Genomic DNA, 19,483 nt, shown 5'->3' with positions numbered 1-19,483 from the left:
CTGCTGTCTGTCCGTGACCCATGAGGCGATATTGCTGTCTGCAAGCCGTAAGGGCTTAAATTACAATCCCAATTGCTATCTAGTCCTAGTCATAACAGAGTTAATGTCATCACGGTCCATGTAGGCATTACATATGCCGAAGATAATAGCATTACCCAGACAGATGACCGGCAAACTACTTTATCAAACTTAGCCGAGTACAAGATGATCTGTGCGCATTATTGGATATTGCTTAGCAAAGTGCAATATCAGCAGGTGCTGTATGACACGACCAGTGATCTTCTCTGTAACCCGCACAAAGCAAATGCTATAGAGGGCAGAGAATATTGACATGTTGATGCTCGGAGACTCAAGAAGATCATATCTCTCTTCAAGGTCCCATGGCCTGCGGTTTGAAGACATGTTATTGTGTTTCTGGGAGGAAATAATTATCAGTAGAAGACTACATAAGGCCTTCGATGGAAAGGATAACCCACTTACCATATACACAAGGTTACTACAAACCCATCAACACGAACTGGAGAGAATGGAACGGCTGCACATCCCATCTATGGCTGATACTAATGCCGCCAGGCCCACATTAAAAATCAACACCAGAGTGTCTGTATATGAATTGATCAAACCATATTGCCCCGTGTACCACCGCGCAGGTCCTCTGGTCCACACGGGTCCCTACGCTAACTCCACACCGTGTCGGTCAGCGACCGCCAACCCCGCAAAGCGTGCACGTGCAGGGAAGGGAGGCCATGGAACGGCCCTGCAACCCCAATGTCACAGGACCAGACCCAAAAAGCCCCACCAAAACCCAGCCAGCACCACCGGCGGGGAAGGCTGCCCCCAAACGACACAAGTATGGATATGGTATTACACTTACCATTGCTGCTCTCACAGAATGGGGAAGACATAGGGTCCAGACATGTGAGCACAGACATATCCTGCTAAATTTGGTCATGTGGGTCTTACAAAGGAGTGCTAGCTGTTCAGAGAGGGAGAATTGCAAAACACGAACTGGAGAGAATGGAACGGCTGCACATCCCATCTATGGCTGATACTAATGCCGCCAGGCCCACATTAAAAATCAACACCAGAGTGTCTGTATATGAATTGATCAAACCATATTGCCCCGTGTACCACCGCGCAGGTCCTCTGGTCCACACGGGTCCCTACGCTAACTCCACACCGTGTCGGTCAGCGACCGCCAACCCCGCAAAGCGTGCACGTGCAGGGAAGGGAGGCCATGGAACGGCCCTGCAACCCCAATGTCACAGGACCAGACCCAAAAAGCCCCACCAAAACCCAGCCAGCACCACCGGCGGGGAAGGCTGCCCCCAAACGACACAAGTATGGATATGGTATTACACTTACCATTGCTGCTCTCACAGAATGGGGAAGACATAGGGTCCAGACATGTGAGCACAGACATATCCTGCTAATTTTGGTCATGTGGGTCTTACAAAGGAGTGCTAGCTGTTCAGAGAGGGAGAATTGCAAAACACGAACTGGAGAGAATGGAACGGCTGCACATCCCATCTATGGCTGATACTAATGCCGCCAGGCCCACATTAAAAATCAACACCAGAGTGTCTGTATATGAATTGATCAAACCATATTGCCCCGTGTACCACCGCGCAGGTCCTCTGGTCCACACGGGTCCCTACGCTAACTCCACACCGTGTCGGTCAGCGACCGCCAACCCCGCAAAGCGTGCACGTGCAGGGAAGGGAGGCCATGGAACGGCCCTGCAACCCCAATGTCACAGGACCAGACCCAAAAAGCCCCACCAAAACCCAGCCAGCACCACCGGCGGGGAAGGCTGCCCCCAAACGACACAAGTATGGATATGGTATTACACTTACCATTGCTGCTCTCACAGAATGGGGAAGACATAGGGTCCAGACATGTGAGCACAGACATATCCTGCTAATTTTGGTCATGTGGGTCTTACAAAGGAGTGCTAGCTGTTCAGAGAGGGAGAATTGCAAAACACGAACTGGAGAGAATGGAACGGCTGCACATCCCATCTATGGCTGATACTAATGCCGCCAGGCCCACATTAAAAATCAACACCAGAGTGTCTGTATATGAATTGATCAAACCATATTGCCCCGTGTACCACCGCGCAGGTCCTCTGGTCCACACGGGTCCCTACGCTAACTCCACACCGTGTCGGTCAGCGACCGCCAACCCCGCAAAGCGTGCACGTGCAGGGAAGGGAGGCCATGGAACGGCCCTGCAACCCCAATGTCACAGGACCAGACCCAAAAAGCCCCACCAAAACCCAGCCAGCACCACCGGCGGGGAAGGCTGCCCCCAAACGACACAAGTATGGCCTCCCTTCCCTGCACGTGCACGCTTTGCGGGGTTGGCGGTCGCTGACCGACACGGTGTGGAGTTAGCGTAGGGACCCGTGTGGACCAGAGGACCTGCGCGGTGGTACACGGGGCAATATGGTTTGATCAATTCATATACAGACACTCTGGTGTTGATTTTTAATATAGGCCTGGCGGCATTAGTATCAGCCATAGATGGGATGTGCAGCCGTTCCATTCTCTCCAGTTCGTGTTTTGCAATTCTCCCTCTCTGAACAGCTAGCACTCCTTTATAAGACCCACATGACCAAAATTAGCAGGATATGTCTGTGCTCACATGTCTGGACCCTATGTCTTCCCCATTCTGTGAGAGCAGCAATGGTAAGTGTAATACCATATCCATACTTGTGTCGTTTGGGGGCAGCCTTCCCCGCCGGTGGTGCTGGCTGGGTTTTGGTGGGGCTTTTTGGGTCTGGTCCTGTGACATTGGGGTTGCAGGGCCGTTCCATGGCCTCCCTTCCCTGCACGTGCACGCTTTGCGGGGTTGGCGGTCGCTGACCGACACGGTGTGGAGTTAGCGTAGGGACCCGTGTGGACCAGAGGACCTGCGCGGTGGTACACGGGGCAATATGGTTTGATCAATTCATATACAGACACTCTGGTGTTGATTTTTAATATAGGCCTGGCGGCATTAGTATCAGCCATAGATGGGATGTGCAGCCGTTCCATTCTCTCCAGTTCGTGTTTTGCAATTCTCCCTCTCTGAACAGCTAGCACTCCTTTATAAGACCCACATGACCAAAATTAGCAGGATATGTCTGTGCTCACATGTCTGGACCCTATGTCTTTCCCATTCTGTGAGAGCAGCAATGGTAAGTGTAATACCATATCCATACTTGTGTCGTTTGGGGGCAGCCTTCCCCGCCGGTGGTGCTGGCTGGGTTTTGGTGGGGCTTTTTGGGTCTGGTCCTGTGACATTGGGGTTACAGGGCCGTTCCATGGCCTCCCTTCCCTGCACGTGCACGCTTTGCGGGGTTGGCGGTCGCTGACCGACACGGTGTGGAGTTAGCGTAGGGACCCGTGTGGACCAGAGGACCTGCGCGGTGGTACACGGGGCAATATGATTTGATCAATTCATATACAGACACTCTGGTGTTGATTTTTAATATAGGCCTGGCGGCATTAGTATCAGCCATAGATGGGATGTGCAGCCGTTCCATTCTCTCCAGTTCGTGTTTTGCAATTCTCCCTCTCTGAACAGCTAGCACTCCTTTATAAGACCCACATGACCAAAATTAGCAGGATATGTCTGTGCTCACATGTCTGGACCCTATGTCTTCCCCATTCTGTGAGAGCAGCAATGGTAAGTGTAATACCATATCCATACTTGTGTCGTTTGGGGGCAGCCTTCCCCGCCGGTGGTGCTGGCTGGGTTTTGGTGGGGCTTTTTGGGTCTGGTCCTGTGACATTGGGGTTGCAGGGCCGTTCCATGGCCTCCCTTCCCTGCACGTGCACGCTTTGCGGGGTTGGCGGTCGCTGACCGACACGGTGTGGAGTTAGCGTAGGGACCCGTGTGGACCAGAGGACCTGCGCGGTGGTACACGGGGCAATATGGTTTGATCAATTCATATACAGACACTCTGGTGTTGATTTTTAATATAGGCCTGGCGGCATTAGTATCAGCCATAGATGGGATGTGCAGCCGTTCCATTCTCTCCAGTTCGTGTTTTGCAATTCTCCCTCTCTGAACAGCTAGCACTCCTTTATAAGACCCACATGACCAAAATTAGCAGGATATGTCTGTGCTCACATGTCTGGACCCTATGTCTTCCCCATTCTGTGAGAGCAGCAATGATAAGTGTAATACCATATCCATACTTGTGTCGTTTGGGGGCAGCCTTCCCCGCCGGTGGTGCTGGCTGGGTTTTGGTGGGGCTTTTTGGGTCTGGTCCTGTGACATTGGGGTTGCAGGGCCGTTCCATGGCCTCCCTTCCCTGCACGTGCACGCTTTGCGGGGTTGGCGGTCGCTGACCGACACGGTGTGGAGTTAGCGTAGGGACCCGTGTGGACCAGAGGACCTGCGCGGTGGTACACGGGGCAATATGGTTTGATCAATTCATATACAGACACTCTGGTGTTGATTTTTAATATAGGCCTGGCGGCATTAGTATCAGCCATAGATGGGATGTGCAGCCGTTCCATTCTCTCCAGTTCGTGTTTTGCAATTCTCCCTCTCTGAACAGCTAGCACTCCTTTATAAGACCCACATGACCAAAATTAGCAGGATATGTCTGTGCTCACATGTCTGGACCCTATGTCTTCCCCATTCTGTGAGAGCAGCAATGGTAAGTGTAATACCATATCCATACTTGTGTCGTTTGGGGGCAGCCTTCCCCGCCGGTGGTGCTGGCTGGGTTTTGGTGGGGCTTTTTGGGTCTGGTCCTGTGACATTGGGGTTGCAGGGCCGTTCCATGGCCTCCCTTCCCTGCACGTGCACGCTTTGCGGGGTTGGCGGTCGCTGACCGACACGGTGTGGAGTTAGCGTAGGGACCCGTGTGGACCAGAGGACCTGCGCGGTGGTACACGGGGCAATATGGTTTGATCAATTCATATACAGACACTCTGGTGTTGATTTTTAATATAGGCCTGGCGGCATTAGTATCAGCCATAGATGGGATGTGCAGCCGTTCCATTCTCTCCAGTTCGTGTTTTGCAATTCTCCCTCTCTGAACAGCTAGCACTCCTTTATAAGACCCACATGACCAAAATTAGCAGGATATGTCTGTGCTCACATGTCTAGACCCTATGTCTTCCCCATTCTGTGAGAGCAGCAATGGTAAGTGTAATACCATATCCATACTTGTGTCGTTTGGGGGCAGCCTTCCCCGCCGGTGGTGCTGGCTGGGTTTTGGTGGGGCTTTTTGGGTCTGGTCCTGTGACATTGGGGTTGCAGGGCCGTTCCATGGCCTCCCTTCCCTGCACGTGCACGCTTTGCGGGGTTGGCGGTCGCTGACCGACACGGTGTGGAGTTAGCGTAGGGACCCGTGTGGACCAGAGGACCTGCGCGGTGGTACACGGGGCAATATGGTTTGATCAATTCATATACAGACACTCTGGTGTTGATTTTTAATATAGGCCTGGCGGCATTAGTATCAGCCATAGATGGGATGTGCAGCCGTTCCATTCTCTCCAGTTCGTGTTTTACAAACCCATCAACCTACTAAGATAATCCCGATCACACTTCTTCAAGGCACTTCCAGTAATCAGGCTGTGTCCGTTATAGAGAGCTAATAAAGCCTCCAGATACCAGTGTCTCCTGCTGATAATAAGTAGATTATTGACAGCTATGTCTCCTATACAGCTATAGTCTATATTTTTTTTTTTTTATTGTTTGAGGAAAAGACAAATTATGGAGGCAAAATTAAGGTAAAGAAAAGCCTCCAAGCCTAGTAGTCATGGAGTGTCCTAAAATCTGGGCTCAGTCATCTGCACGCAGTGATGGCCATAAGGGTACGTTCACACTGAGTAAAAGTGGCGAAATTCCGCACAGAGCCTCACCATAGACTTTGCTCAGAATCCTGGCTGTATGTCAATGCGATGCCACGAGCGCCTCCTTTCTCCGACGCTCTCCGATCAAAGTGTAGAGCCGAAGTACGCGTGGCATCGCATTGACACACTTAGGCAGGCAGGATTTTAAGCAGGCAAAATCCCGCCACTTTTACTCAGTGTGAACAGACCCTAGCAAGCGAGCAAGTTTTGAAATTGTATTACCTTTCCATACTAAAAGTGGCTCCTCTGTTTGTGATGACCTGAGCACATGAAACTTGTATTTCGACTATGGAAAGATATGTCGCAGTCCCTAGTTTATTAGTTGGACTATGTCATTTAGGGGTCTATCTAGTGTTAGTTGCAACTTGCACCAATCCTATAATGACACTGTATGGCTATGTTCACACACTGTCAAAATGACAGACATTTTTGTTGAACGGCTGCCATTTAATTGCAAATAACTGCTGTTATTTGCCATTACATAATGTCCGTCCAACAAAAACAGCTGTCATTTTGACCGTGTGGGAAGATAGCCTAGAACTGTATTATTTGGGCATTATGGGGGACATTAACTAAGGAGTCTAATTTGTGTAACTCTTCTAATGGGGATTGGTGTATAATTTGTTCCAATATCTTGCGACTTATTTATTAAAATGTAGCACTGCCATAGCGAATGCATCTAGGTAAAAAAAAAGTTGCAAAAAAAGTTGCAAAATTGTTGCAAAAAGTAAACAAAAAAAATTCCACAAATTCATCCAGACTTGATAAGAACTGTTCTCTAAAAAGTGTGCAGTAATTTCTTCAGGGCTTTGAGCTTCTTCAGTAGAAAGCTAGGTTGAGTCCTCCTGCGAGGTAATACCCTGCCAAGATATCATAGGCTGGGTTCCCGTTCACATTGTCAGCAAAAAGAAGGCGCCAGTGGCTCAGTTTCACGCCAGACAGTAATGGCGTCCAGTGAACCGTATTGAGTTTAATGGGGTCCTATGGGTTTCTGGTTTACTGTCCAGCACTGTCTAGACCTAATAGTAACGCCTGCTGTATTGTTATGGTTGGTATTTTTAACAAAACCTGTGACAGAGGCCCTCCATAGCAGGTGTAACCCCAGCCACAGATACAATGGACAAATAACATTTTCAGCATCGCTACATCTTTTTTTTTTTTTTTTTTAAGGTGTTATCTAAGATTAGTTACTGACTTGCAAAAAAAAGTGCCAACCCTGTTTCCAGGTTGTGAGTGATATTACAATTTACCTCCATTCACTTCAATAGAACTACGCTACAAAACCAAACACAAGACAAGAGACAAGAGAGGTATGGTTTCTGGAGGAAAACGGCCATGTCTTCAAGTCCGTTACCTATAAACCAGTTGTACTTTTGCTTTTTAATTCCTCCTCTACTGCTCTGTCCTTTTGGATTTGATACCAACTTTGTCCAAATCGTGTTACAACACCTCTTTGGGATTCCACAACTACGAGGAGACCATCTATGATCATCTGTGCTCCCGGCAAGGAAGCAGTTAACAGTAAGCCGACTTACTGCATCTTGTGATTGGTTCTTAACCAGCAATATGAGTAACATTGTAAAAAAAAAAAAAAAAAAAACACGGGCCGCCCTCAAAATCAAACCTGCAATTTTACGAATCGACAGCGGGTAATTATACAGATAGATTTGTGTATATTGTGATGCAGACAGGCAGGCGGTAGAGCAAAAAAATCAGCTGAGTAATATTATGTAATACGTAGTGATGTCACGTACAACTCTCCTGGAGAAATAGGGAAAAATTTGTTGTCGAGGACTCTTCACAACCCTTTAGAGAAGCAAATATCTAAGCAGCGGTTCTCTTTGATAGTCGAATTCCTGCATATTTAAGGCCTGGCTAATTAAAGAGCTCTTGTTAATCAGGTCACTTATTAGGTACGTTATTCATCCGCCGCCGATGTGGGCTCCTCTGTTCCCGTCACCGTGCTTTGGTGTCGTGTTTGTAAGGCTGTGCCCAGCTGAGCTTCATTACTGTTTGCACAAACTTAGAACAAGAGTCTTTCTTCTCCATGGTAGAGCGGCTGGCAGCTGTGTGTAGAGTCGGGCTCGCTATAACCTTACCACACATCGCAGATACCCTGATGTGTGATATAAGTAATATGTGCAGGGCTCTAGCTGTGCCCATTTCCTTTACATGAACGATACCAACTTAACCTCAAGATGGAATGGGGCTCTTAAATGAAATTATAGGCTGTGATCTTTCAGGCATCAAGCAGTCGCTTCTGTTCGGATTGTGAAGGTCAGAAGAGTCGTCCGGATGGTAACATTCTTAATGTCCACTCTCTCGGCTAGAAAAAAAAATAAAATTTCCCCCCTTTAAGGTGCGTTATAATGAGTGCAGCGAGCACACCGGCAGGATGCAGGAATTATATAATTACGGTTCTTCACTTGCTTTAGGCTCCATTAGCGCGTAGGATCACGCCATGTTGTACACTAATGGAAAAATGCAGGGGATGCTTCAGATGCGCTGCACTTGGGGGGGATATGTTCATATCCAGCAGGGTGACTTTTCTAAGAAATTTATTATAGGTTTGGCATTTCATAGGCCAGTGTTTACATTCTCCAAATTTATTAAAAAAGTATAGGCCTAATAATACATTCAAATGATAAAATTCAATAAAATTGCCTAAGGCTTTGTTCACACAACGTATATTTTCATTAAAGACAGCCGTAGTTGAAGTTTTTCAACCATGGCCGTTATTTAATGAAATTGCCAATTACATTGATTGTAATGGAATCCTGGCTGGAGTGTATACACAATGTAAAGTCCGGTTCTGGTCGGACTTTACATTGTGTGCTATGGGTAATTGGGATGCGGGCACACAGACTTGTCAGTTCTTTGAGTGGAGAGCCCCAGAGAGCGGAGGCGGCCAAGCCTTCGTATAAACACACTGTTTGACACTGAGGCAGGTGGGATTCCGCAGCAGAGAGCTCCATCTCGGAATTCCGCTGATTTTGCCCAGTGTGAACAAACCCTAAAGAGCTTTTTTTTCCTATGAAAAGCAGTCATTTTTGGTAAATGAAGTGATTTACACAAATGTTCTGAATCATGAGCGCTCCTCCGTGGATTTTGATCAGCCTGGGTATAACCTAAGTCTTGGCCACTACCTGTGTCCTTTTTTCTGCAATTTTCTGACCACCGAATGCTGTTAGGGGAAATCTGTGTCTAGTTACAGACACAGCTAGACAAAACACAGGAAGTGGGGGCAGGGCTTAGCTACTACTATGTACTGGGGAGAGGGAGAGAGAAAAATAATGCGTACCTGAAAGCAAACAAAACTAAACTGTCTTTGAAAGGTAAATCAAGGCTTCTATCTCATCTCAGCAGCAGCAGAAACAGTTCAGGGTTAAGAGTTACCCTTAGGATAACTCTTCTGTGCTGCTGCTGTATCTTTCATGTCTGCTCGCATCAATAACCATTTCTCACTTTGTATGACATTGCAAGTCATGAACCCAGCACCCAGCCACCTCCAGTGGCACTATATCATGGTATAGCAGAGAGGAGTAAGCATTGGGCTGTACTGGGATTGATCACAAAGTCATGTGTGTACTGTGCACACTACTATACATGTACACTACTATATTATATTGCAAACATATATTGTCACATTAGGCCTCTCTATAGGTGCTGTATGAGGGGTGCAGCCCTAGTCTACTTATGTAGATGTAGAATCTGCAGTATCCCGTTCGTAGTGTATTGTGTAGTCTGGTGGTCAGTTCTCCAGATCTGAATAGACTGAGCTACCTGGACACATTGATTCAGCTCAGTATTTGTTTCTTTTGACCTAGAAGAAATGAAATCATCTCTGTAGATCACCGCAATATAAGAGACACAGCAAATCTCAATAAGCATTAGAGATAAAAAACATGTGTACGTCTTGGTGAGACAGGTCTATCTTGGCTAATGTGTTGTAATAAAACACTATTGTGTAACCTCCTTTCAGGATAAATGGCTGTAATCCTATGGGGAGTACAATGTCATATATTTTTAATACTTCATTATTTTCATCACATAAATCCAGCGTGATGTTAACAGGGGAAGGTGAAGGTTTTCCAACCTGTACTATATTTCTCCATGCAATGAAGCGAGATTGGGCCACCTTAGTCAAGGCTTGTTATAGCCACATGCGGTAAAGGTAATATATCAGAGGAGTGCATATGGCTTATATGACCTATGCTAGAAACAGGCAATGTTATCCTGCCGTTCACAACAAATCTTGCTAATATGTCCTAGTAGGCGTAAGGTAGGCTTCTGCCCATTTAATATGTGGAATTATATTAAAGGAGGCATCTACCTAATTCTCTCATGTCTTCTAGCATGTAATATTATGCTAAAGAGGGTATATTACCTATCCCTTCAACTTCTTTACCTTCTATATCTTTCAGCCTAAGGGGTAATCTACCCAATCATTTCCACTTCCATATCTTTTACTATGTGATATTATGTAAAATGGGGCATCTACCTACATTTTTTACCTTTCATATCTTGGAAGTCCTGATGCTGCCTGGAAAACATGGATACGGGCATAGATAGTAGGCTGTACACTTGTTTTCCAGGACTCCCTAGGGCTGCATCCAACTTCTTCAGCCAAAAGGAATTAAATTTCAATCGCTTGGACTTGGAAGAACCCAAGCATGCTCGAGGTTACCTCTTGATTAGAGATGAGCGAACCTGGAGCATGCTCGAGTCCATCTGAACCCGAACTTTCAGCATTTGATTAGCGGTGGCTGCTGAAGTTGGATAAAGCCCTAAGGCTATGTGGAAAACATGGATATAGTCATTTTTTTTTTTTGGGGGGGGGGGGGGGTTGTACTTACCTTTCCATTCTTCCAGAAGACTGCGGTTGTTATCATTATCCCCCCACCATGGGTTTCAGCAACCTTTCAACAAGCTTAATGTAAACTGAGCATCACAACGTGCTCGATCAACTGACTGAGCACCGACTGAGCATGCTTACTCGATGCTACTACCCAATTCTTCACATATCATATCTTTTAGTATGTCATATTATGCTAGCAGGGCATCTACTTTTTTCCTACACCCCCTGTTTCTTCCACTATATTATGTTTCATCTTCTTAATCTTTGCGTTGTCCAAACTTGCTTACTTTTTACTTGAATATAGCAAAGATACAGTTATTTTACAAACCTATATATTATTATTATTATTATTATTATTATTATTATTATTATTATTATTTTTAACTATTGTAGCCATTTTAAGCCATACTAAGTTTTCTTTCCTGAATCTACTGTTTGGCAATGACTATAAAAATAAATCTGTCGGTAACGCTGCTCTTCTGTCTGAAAATAATCTACACCATTTCCCGTCACTGGGAGATGCACATCTATCTGACACACAACTCATGAACGGCTTTCATCTCTGATCATAGAAAGGTCATATGAATCCAGCGCTTTATGCTTTAAAACACATCTTGATTGGAATACGCCACCGCACCAAACTCCTTTACTACAACGTAAAGAGCGTTTCCCCAGAGTCATCCTCTAGTGTGATGGTCTCTTAAGGGTTGTTCTACTACTAACACTTATATGCTATCGATAAGGGAATACATGTTTGATCACTGGGACCCCTGAACTCTCAAGAATGGTAGCTTCCATCTAAATGGTGCTTGGAGCAATGGAGAATGGTGTGGACGCGCGTAAACACTGCCATCCATTCATTGTATATGTCTATGAGAACAGGGCTCGGCTGATAGACACTCTTGTCTCTATGGATAGAGACAAGTGTTAACATAACCCTTTATAGTCTATGCGGCAGCTTAACAGCCATCACTCTCAACTTATCAGGTCACAAACTCTAATGGCATCTGTCACGTACTGTATGTACAGTGGTTGCTCAACTTACAATGGCCCCAGGTCACAATATTTTCAGCATACAATGGTCCTTTCTGAAACGTCGTCACATGGACAGATTCCCTTTAGGGTGCCTTCACACCTACCGTATCGCAGTAGAAAATCCGCTGCGGATCCGCAGCAGATTTAACTAAATGAATGAACACAGCAATAAATACGCACTGTCAAATCCGCAGCAGATTTGTAAGTGCGGATTTGATGCTGTGTTCATTCATTTAGTTAAATCTGCTGCGGATCCGCAGCGGATTTTCTACTGCGATACGGTAGGTGTGAAGGCACCCTAAAGGGAATCTGTCCACTACAATTTATGTCCCAAACTGCTGACACTGTTAGATAACTGTTAGGTCAAGGAGACAAATGGTACCCCAGTGTTGCTGAAGTGCATGACGTGATTGGCTATGTTCACACTATGTTCAAAAAAGAGAAAAGGCGGCCGATTTTTCTATTTAAAAAGACGCCTGTTTTTTTCTTCGATATAATTGACTTCAGTGCAATGTAATTATTTTCGGACTTCTTTTGCAAACACTGGACATCATGTTTTATTTTTTTGACACAGTGGGGGAGATTTATCAAACATGATGTAAAGTGAAACAGGCTCAGTTGCACCTAGCAACCAATCAGATTCCACCTTTCATTTTCCAAAGAGTCTGTGAGGAATGAAATGTGAAATCTGATTGGTTGCTAGGGGCGACTGAGCCTGTTTCACTTTACACCATGTTTGATAAATCTCCCCCAGTGTTTCTTTTTTTACCATTTTTACTATTAAATTCAATGGACTTTTCAAGTAAAGACACGCCCAATGGCCAGGTAGTCCAACTAAACTAGAATAATGTACCAACAGCCATCATTGCACCGATGGGAGGACAACCAGAGAAATAATGGAGACAGCGTATCCTGACGCCTACTAAAGATTATAGTTACCCTTTTATGCAACATTTCAAGTATGAGTTACTCTTCTTCAGGCATAGGTGAGTATGGCTGGGTTCACACTGCGTTTTTGCAATCCGTTTTTTTTTTACCCGTTTTTTGAAAAAAAAACTGATGAAAAACAGATGAAAAAAATGGATGCAACGGATCCGTTTTTTTTTAACGGACACAAAAGTAGTGTCAGCTACGTTTTTGTGTCCGTCAAAAAACGGATCCGTTATTATCCGTTATTTTTTACATTGGAAGTCAATAGAAAAACGGATCAAAACGGATGCACACAAATGCATCCGTTTTTTTCATCCGTTTTTTGCAAAAAAACGGATTGCAAAAACGCAGTGTGAACCCAGCCTAAGGTAGATTTCCAAAAAAAGAACAAAGAATTAGATATGTCATGCAGCCAGGTTATTTGTATAATATAGTCGATATAGGACTGGCAAGAGGCACAGGTGCCCATAGTCTCAGGTGCCAGGCTTGGGGCACCTGTAGTCCCTCTCTTCAGCAACACTGCTCCTGTCTATAACCAAGCACAAAACCCACCACATTGCCTCATAAAAATAACATTCCAGAGAGAATGGAAGCCATGGCTCTAGTAGTGCAATGCTGACAACTCTACCCGCTGTGCCACCATGCCTCAGATTGGTAGGCATAATTTCACCTAGGTGGATTCAGTGCGGCTTGTTATAGAAGCAGCGGCAATCCAATTGTGAAATAAGCCTATTATCTGAAGAATGATGGCGCCGAGTGGGACGGATGATATCTCTCCAGCTCTCCAGGTCTCTATGTTGTTTTTACAAGCACATTCTTCTCTGGTAATAATTGGCAAATTTTGCTCTTGAGTTTTTTTACTTGCGTCTCGGAGGATGAATAAAAATCTATTAAAGCTTTGTGGAAAAATCCTCAAACAAGAGAAACAATGCTTCTTCTGTTTATGGAGCAGACTGTATCTGGGTCTCCAGAATGCCCACCCACCTTGGTCTTTGAAGTCCCACGTGATAGATAGTCAATGGACAATCGTGAATTAAACCGATTCTAGGGCACTTGGAGGCATTTCCCCTCCTACCTAGACACCTACAGTCTTAGGCTATGTTCACACAATGTATGTTTTACATAAATCATGGCCATTGTTGCAATTTGCAACAATGGCCGTGATTTATGCAAAACGTATGTTGCATTTGAATGAATGGAATCCCGGCCGGAGCGTATACACATAATATACGCTCTGAATGGGATTCCATCCGGTTGCACGAAAAACTGACATGTCAGTTTTCTGCGGCGGCTATTCATTGTCAGTTCACACAATCGAGTGTGCAGCTCCGGACGCACGCTGTATTGTGTCCAGCGGCAAATTCAGATGCAGGTGCACACAGGTGCGCTCGCATCCGAATTCACCAGAAATGAAGATCATCCAACCGGTACTGCAGTACCGGCCGGGATGATCTTCTCTGACACTGGCCATTCTGTGACCAGGCCGGGTCACAGAGTGGCCGGTCTCTTATGTCTTGTGAACATGGCCTTATAAGTAGACTGGATATGAGGTCCCATTGGATGCATGAAGACATTTTAAGAGTTATTTTCTCATTTTGGACCAAAGCACATAGGATTTCAAAACATACTGTAAATCTCTTCAGAAGAAATAAAAAGGTCTATTGACTTTCACAAGCTGAGGGTAGTTACCCTGTAGGACAATGTCTGACTTTTTAACAAGACTGGCAACATGAGCAGGGATATTAGCCAGAAACCAGTCTGTAGACAAGTGGAACTAGAGAGCCAGTTTTTAAAGTACATTTGCATATTCTCTTCATATATAGCTGCACCTGTAATACTCTGTACAGAGCTGGATCTCTTTAATGAAGAATAGTACATCCCTAGAGCCTATTGCTAAGAAAGAAGTCCTAGTGGTGACCTTCCGGTCCTGAATGAAGCCTCCAACACAGCAGTGAACAGAAGGCTATCTATCTACCTAATCTTGCAAAAAGTAACCGCAGCACTCCAAAAGACTGCGATCAAACTGTGCTTTTATTTCTCCCGCAAATGCATTAACAACGTTTCAGTCCAAGCTTTTCAAGGGTCCTAATGTTGCACAGAAACGTTGCTAATGCATTTGTGGGAGAAATAAAAGCACAGTTTGATCACAGTCTTTTGGAGTCCTGCGGTGCTACCTATGGTCCTCAAAGGTGTTTTTACCGCTGGCACCAACCTCATGTTTACCCTTGAGTTCTATCTATCTATCTATCTAGTGTAAGACTGATCCAACAGAGGAGCAGAAAATCCTCCGGTGGGCCCCCAGCTTTAGAACGTGCACAAACACTGACTCACATGTTTCTCACTGGTTCTTCATTGGTGGGCCCCTAGGATCATTTCCTCTGGTGGGCCCCAGATACCCCAGTCCCACACTGTATCTTTCTATGAATCTATCCCTATTTATTCATATCTATTCTCTACTATCAATATCTGTTTCAATATGTATTTTTTAACTATCCATGCCTATCTATCTATCTATCTATCTATTATCTATCTATCTATCTATCTATCTATCTATCTATCTATCTATCTATCCATCTTTCCCAGAACAGGACAGACAGAGGGAATTAGCCACCTTTTGTGTGTGCCGTAATCAAATATAAAATCTTTTACCAAGCCTAGCCGTCATACCAGATGCTGGGAAGTTGTACCTCTCATACAATAAGTGAATACAATGTAGCAGTGTCCTAACAATCATCTATATGTGCCTCATATTCTTCCTCCAATTTAGATGTGGCCCACAGGTAACTATATAGAATCCTATTACCCCCCCCCCTTCCCCCGAAGGTGATCATGATGCCAATATTTTAGAGATAATATTTCCCCAGCATTATATCCTCTCCTGATCCTATATGTACTCAGCTCCTCCAGAACTCTCATACGCACCAAGAAGCATTCAGAATAAGTGGGTCAGAGAGAATAACATCTCATTCGTACATCAAATCCTACGGGGCCATCACAGAAAACCCATGGGGAACCCGTTTTAACAATTCAGCACTAGGAATTCAATCTAATTTCCAGCCTCAAAACTGGATATATTCTCCACTGCAACCTATTTCCTGCTATTTTATCTCTGAACCCTGGGAGACCGGAGATACAGAATCACTGGGAAAATTATAGGCAGAGCCAAGGTTGTCTTCATTCATTTGATAATCTCAGGGGGAAATCTTAAGTCATATTTAGAATAGGAGAAAAATGAATACACTGTGTCCTCACCTTGGGTAATTGCGTCGGTGCCTGGGAGTGTGTCACCTCTCCGAACTTATTCTATACTCTGGTGAAATTCCAAGGTCCCAGTGGGAATTCTCCAAGCAGTCTGAGAGTTGGTGGGGGAGCCCGGAGAAAATTAGTACTTTGTTACACTTGAAGGATTTGCTCGATTCTCATAGGGATCGCTTAATCCTGGGAAATTTCACTGTTTTGTTTAACTAATTCCTGTGGTTTTGTTAGTTCTATTGGCTCTATTAAAGAGTTAAACTACTGTAGGTATATCTAGTACAAGGGATATTGGCGACTATATGTTATGGACAAAGTGGCAATAAGTCACTCTCTGTGATCCATTTCTTCTGTCTGTCATGGTCCAACCTTTTCCACTTTGTCATGTTCAGTAACTTTAAATGGTCAAACACCTTCCCTCCCTTTGATAGCCTAAATTTTCTATCAGTTATTTCACTAACCAAAAATAACTCCTTACACCCAGAAAACTGTTCTTAAGTCTTGGCCACTAGGTGTCGCCCTCCCCTGCAGTCTGCTGTTTACTGTCTCTTGTAAGGTTTAAAAAGTTTCTAGTAACAGATATGGCAAGACGAGAACCAGAAAGGATATGGGGAGTGGGGTTCAGCACCTGCTCTATGCTGGAGAAAGGGAGAAAAACTGTGTACTGGCAAGCTGTATCTAATCACCAGAAGATCTACATTGTCCCAGAAAGGTAAATCAATGCTTCACTCTCATCTCAGCAGCATCAGTTTAGTGCTCATTATATCATTTTGAAGGACTAACTTCTATGAAGTGTACTTGAAAATGGTTCCCCATGGTAGGACAAGTGAATAAAATGCAAGATTTTGTTTAAGCTATATGACAATCCATTTATTCTTCATGTAGTGTCTGTCTCTCTGTCTATCTATCTATCTATCTATCTATCTATCTATCTATCTATCTATCTATCTATCTCCTATCTATCTATTTATCTATATACAAGATAAGTCCGCAGCACTCTTAGTGACTGTATATCGGGTGCCGGCTGTCACACCTGGGTCCACTTGTGTAATATAGATATTCCACAAGAAGGATACAACTGGAGCACTCCAAAATAATGAAAAACAGTGATTTATTGTCTCATGGATGCACACAGCTTCTTGTAAAATATCTATCTATCGCTCAAAAATCCGCAGCACTCTCAAGTCTCTCAAATCAATTCAGTATTTTATTCTCCCATGTCCAAAATGGAAGTATAAACTACTGAATTGATTTAGAAAGACTTGTGAGTGCTGCAGATTTTTGAGTGCTATATCCATATTCACATCTCGTTTCACAGTGTGACCACTGACACCCATCTCACCTCCGAATGATAAAGATTTAAAAAAAATTTTTTCTTTTTTTTTTTTTTTTTTTAAACAGTACAGTAAGCAGCACAACCTGGAGCTTCAATCAAATAGCAAGTGTAAGCTGGAGGATCACAACCACTGATCAGACGTATATAGCCATATATAGTATCTATCTATCTCCTATCTATCTATCTATCTATCTATCTATCTATCTATCTATCTATCTATCTATCTCATATCCAGATACATAGATATGATTTTCATGCAAAATTATCCACCACCATATGAATGACTTGCCAGTGTCATATTGAGTATACATAGCCAGCCAGTAAGTAGGCTGCCCTGTAAACCATGATACAATGTGGGATGGCGGAGCACTTACCAGCGATACAGCTACACGTGTATCACTAGGCCAGATTGCTTGTTTGATGTGTTACGATCAGAAGAGGTTAAAGGTAGAGAGCAGGCAATTGTCTGCAGAAGATTGGATGGTATCTGGGGACAGTTGTCTGTTTTAGACAGTCGGCTCTTAAGCAGCATCTAAATATAAAGGGATGTAATGTTATATATATAAGGCCAGTGCACTCCCTGCAAGATGGGAAATTATTATAGAATACGTTTGTTATGGATTGGAGTCATTATCAATACTTAAAGGGCATTTAAGTGAATGGTATTACGCGCTGATAATGACTGTGGCACTTTAGTGAATAAACCACAATGCCGTTATATATCCCAGCCATGTAATAGGATTTCTGCTTCATTATCTGCCATTACCCAGTTTCATGTTAACCTGTTATGTACAGTTCCTATACTGTGCAGCACCAGGGTTTTCTTGTGGATGGAGACAGGCGGACTCTACATAGGGTTCAGGCAGTAATACTTTTTAATTAGGAAACGCATCATTACCATTCAAGTAGAATGGAAGTCATTGGCACCGGCCATTTTTTTCCATGACAACTACTGCTGAATGCCCATCCCTTCTGCCAGTGACCTGTTGACATTTGGAGGCTAAGAAAGGATGCGACATCTCCGGTGCCATATCACCAGCCCTTACCAAGGCCAGCAAATAAATGAATTGGCACTTAAAACAAACCACCTGCAGGGCTTCTCTGCACTCCACAACATTTTCCCATTGAGCGCACAAAGCTGGCTCTTTAACCCTTGTACTACCTATCTACTTTGGAAAGGCTTTCCATCCAATTTTTTAAAGACACGGCCATTACAATTCCCATCATGTCTGGACAGCCAAAGCTTTAGCTTTGGTTGTCCAGGCATGATGGGAATTGTAGTTTTGCAACAGCTGGAGGGCCTGAGTTTGACACCTATGCCTTCGACTATAATAAACACCACATTTTATAGCCAAGCTCATATTAAAGCTTGTGTATTGTCTTATAGCAGCCAAAGGGTATCTGAGAGAGGTGTGAGCCTGAGAGTGTCAAATAATTGCTCATTCACTCCATATCTATGGTCTTCTTAGGATTCAATCTGGTGAAGAATCAATTTTATTCTATCATAGAAAATAACATGGAGTATAAGATACTCAATATGGTCGTGATATCACACATGTATTTCATCCATTACTAAAATTGTTTCGGCCCTATAATATTCCTGTATGAGTGTTAGTTGTAGCAGTCATCGGAAAAGTTCTGTGTCCAAACACTGTATCTCTCTACCAGAGAGAAGTCCCAGGATAATCTCTAACACCAACTGTATCCAACTATTTGCTCGCATGTGACCAAACTCTTATTTCCTTAAAGCGAATGTACCACTAGTACATTGATTTTTTTTTTTTTTACATGAACAGACTGGCGGCGATAGGGGGATGCAGGTGCCACAGTCCTTTTTTTGAACCGCCATCCGGATCCCATGCAGGTTAATGGTCTTTTACTGTGCAATAGCTGAGGAATGAAGCACTGGAGGCTGGCCCACCAGCCCAAAGTCTGACAACACCCCCTCCCCTCTGTGACATGGCTCCATTAGAATCAATTGAACTGTGTCACAGAGGGGAAGGCCGACTTCAGTGCTTCAGTCCCCGGCTGTTGCACAGTAATGGACCATTACCCTGTGTGGGATCAAAACGGCGGGTTAAAAAAATATATATTGATGCGTGACTGTGAGAGTACATGCCATAAAGAAAAACACATTGGTTTCTTTGAGACCCCTGGTGGTAGTAGATGGTCTACAGTTCTTCTTTATCAGTGGTATAAACCTGAACAAGACTC

General features: G+C 44.3%; 1 protein-coding gene across 1 annotated transcript in view; it reads right to left on the bottom strand.

The window, feature by feature from the left end:
* The window catches only part of LRRTM4 (leucine rich repeat transmembrane neuronal 4), a 527,460-nt gene that overhangs the window by 450,672 nt on the left and 57,305 nt on the right, over positions 1-19,483 (bottom strand). The window contains exon 4 of the mRNA XM_069957993.1: positions 7,958-7,974. Within this exon, the coding sequence (XP_069814094.1) occupies positions 7,958-7,974 (17 nt within the window). The remainder of the gene's footprint in view (positions 1-7,957; positions 7,975-19,483) is intronic.

Source organism: Dendropsophus ebraccatus, chromosome 1 (genome assembly GCF_027789765.1).
Source record: "Dendropsophus ebraccatus isolate aDenEbr1 chromosome 1, aDenEbr1.pat, whole genome shotgun sequence".
In the NCBI taxonomy this organism is placed as follows: domain Eukaryota; kingdom Metazoa; phylum Chordata; class Amphibia; order Anura; family Hylidae; genus Dendropsophus; species Dendropsophus ebraccatus.
Note: the sequence above shows the minus strand (reverse complement) of the source record. Positions and strands in the feature narration are given on the sequence as shown.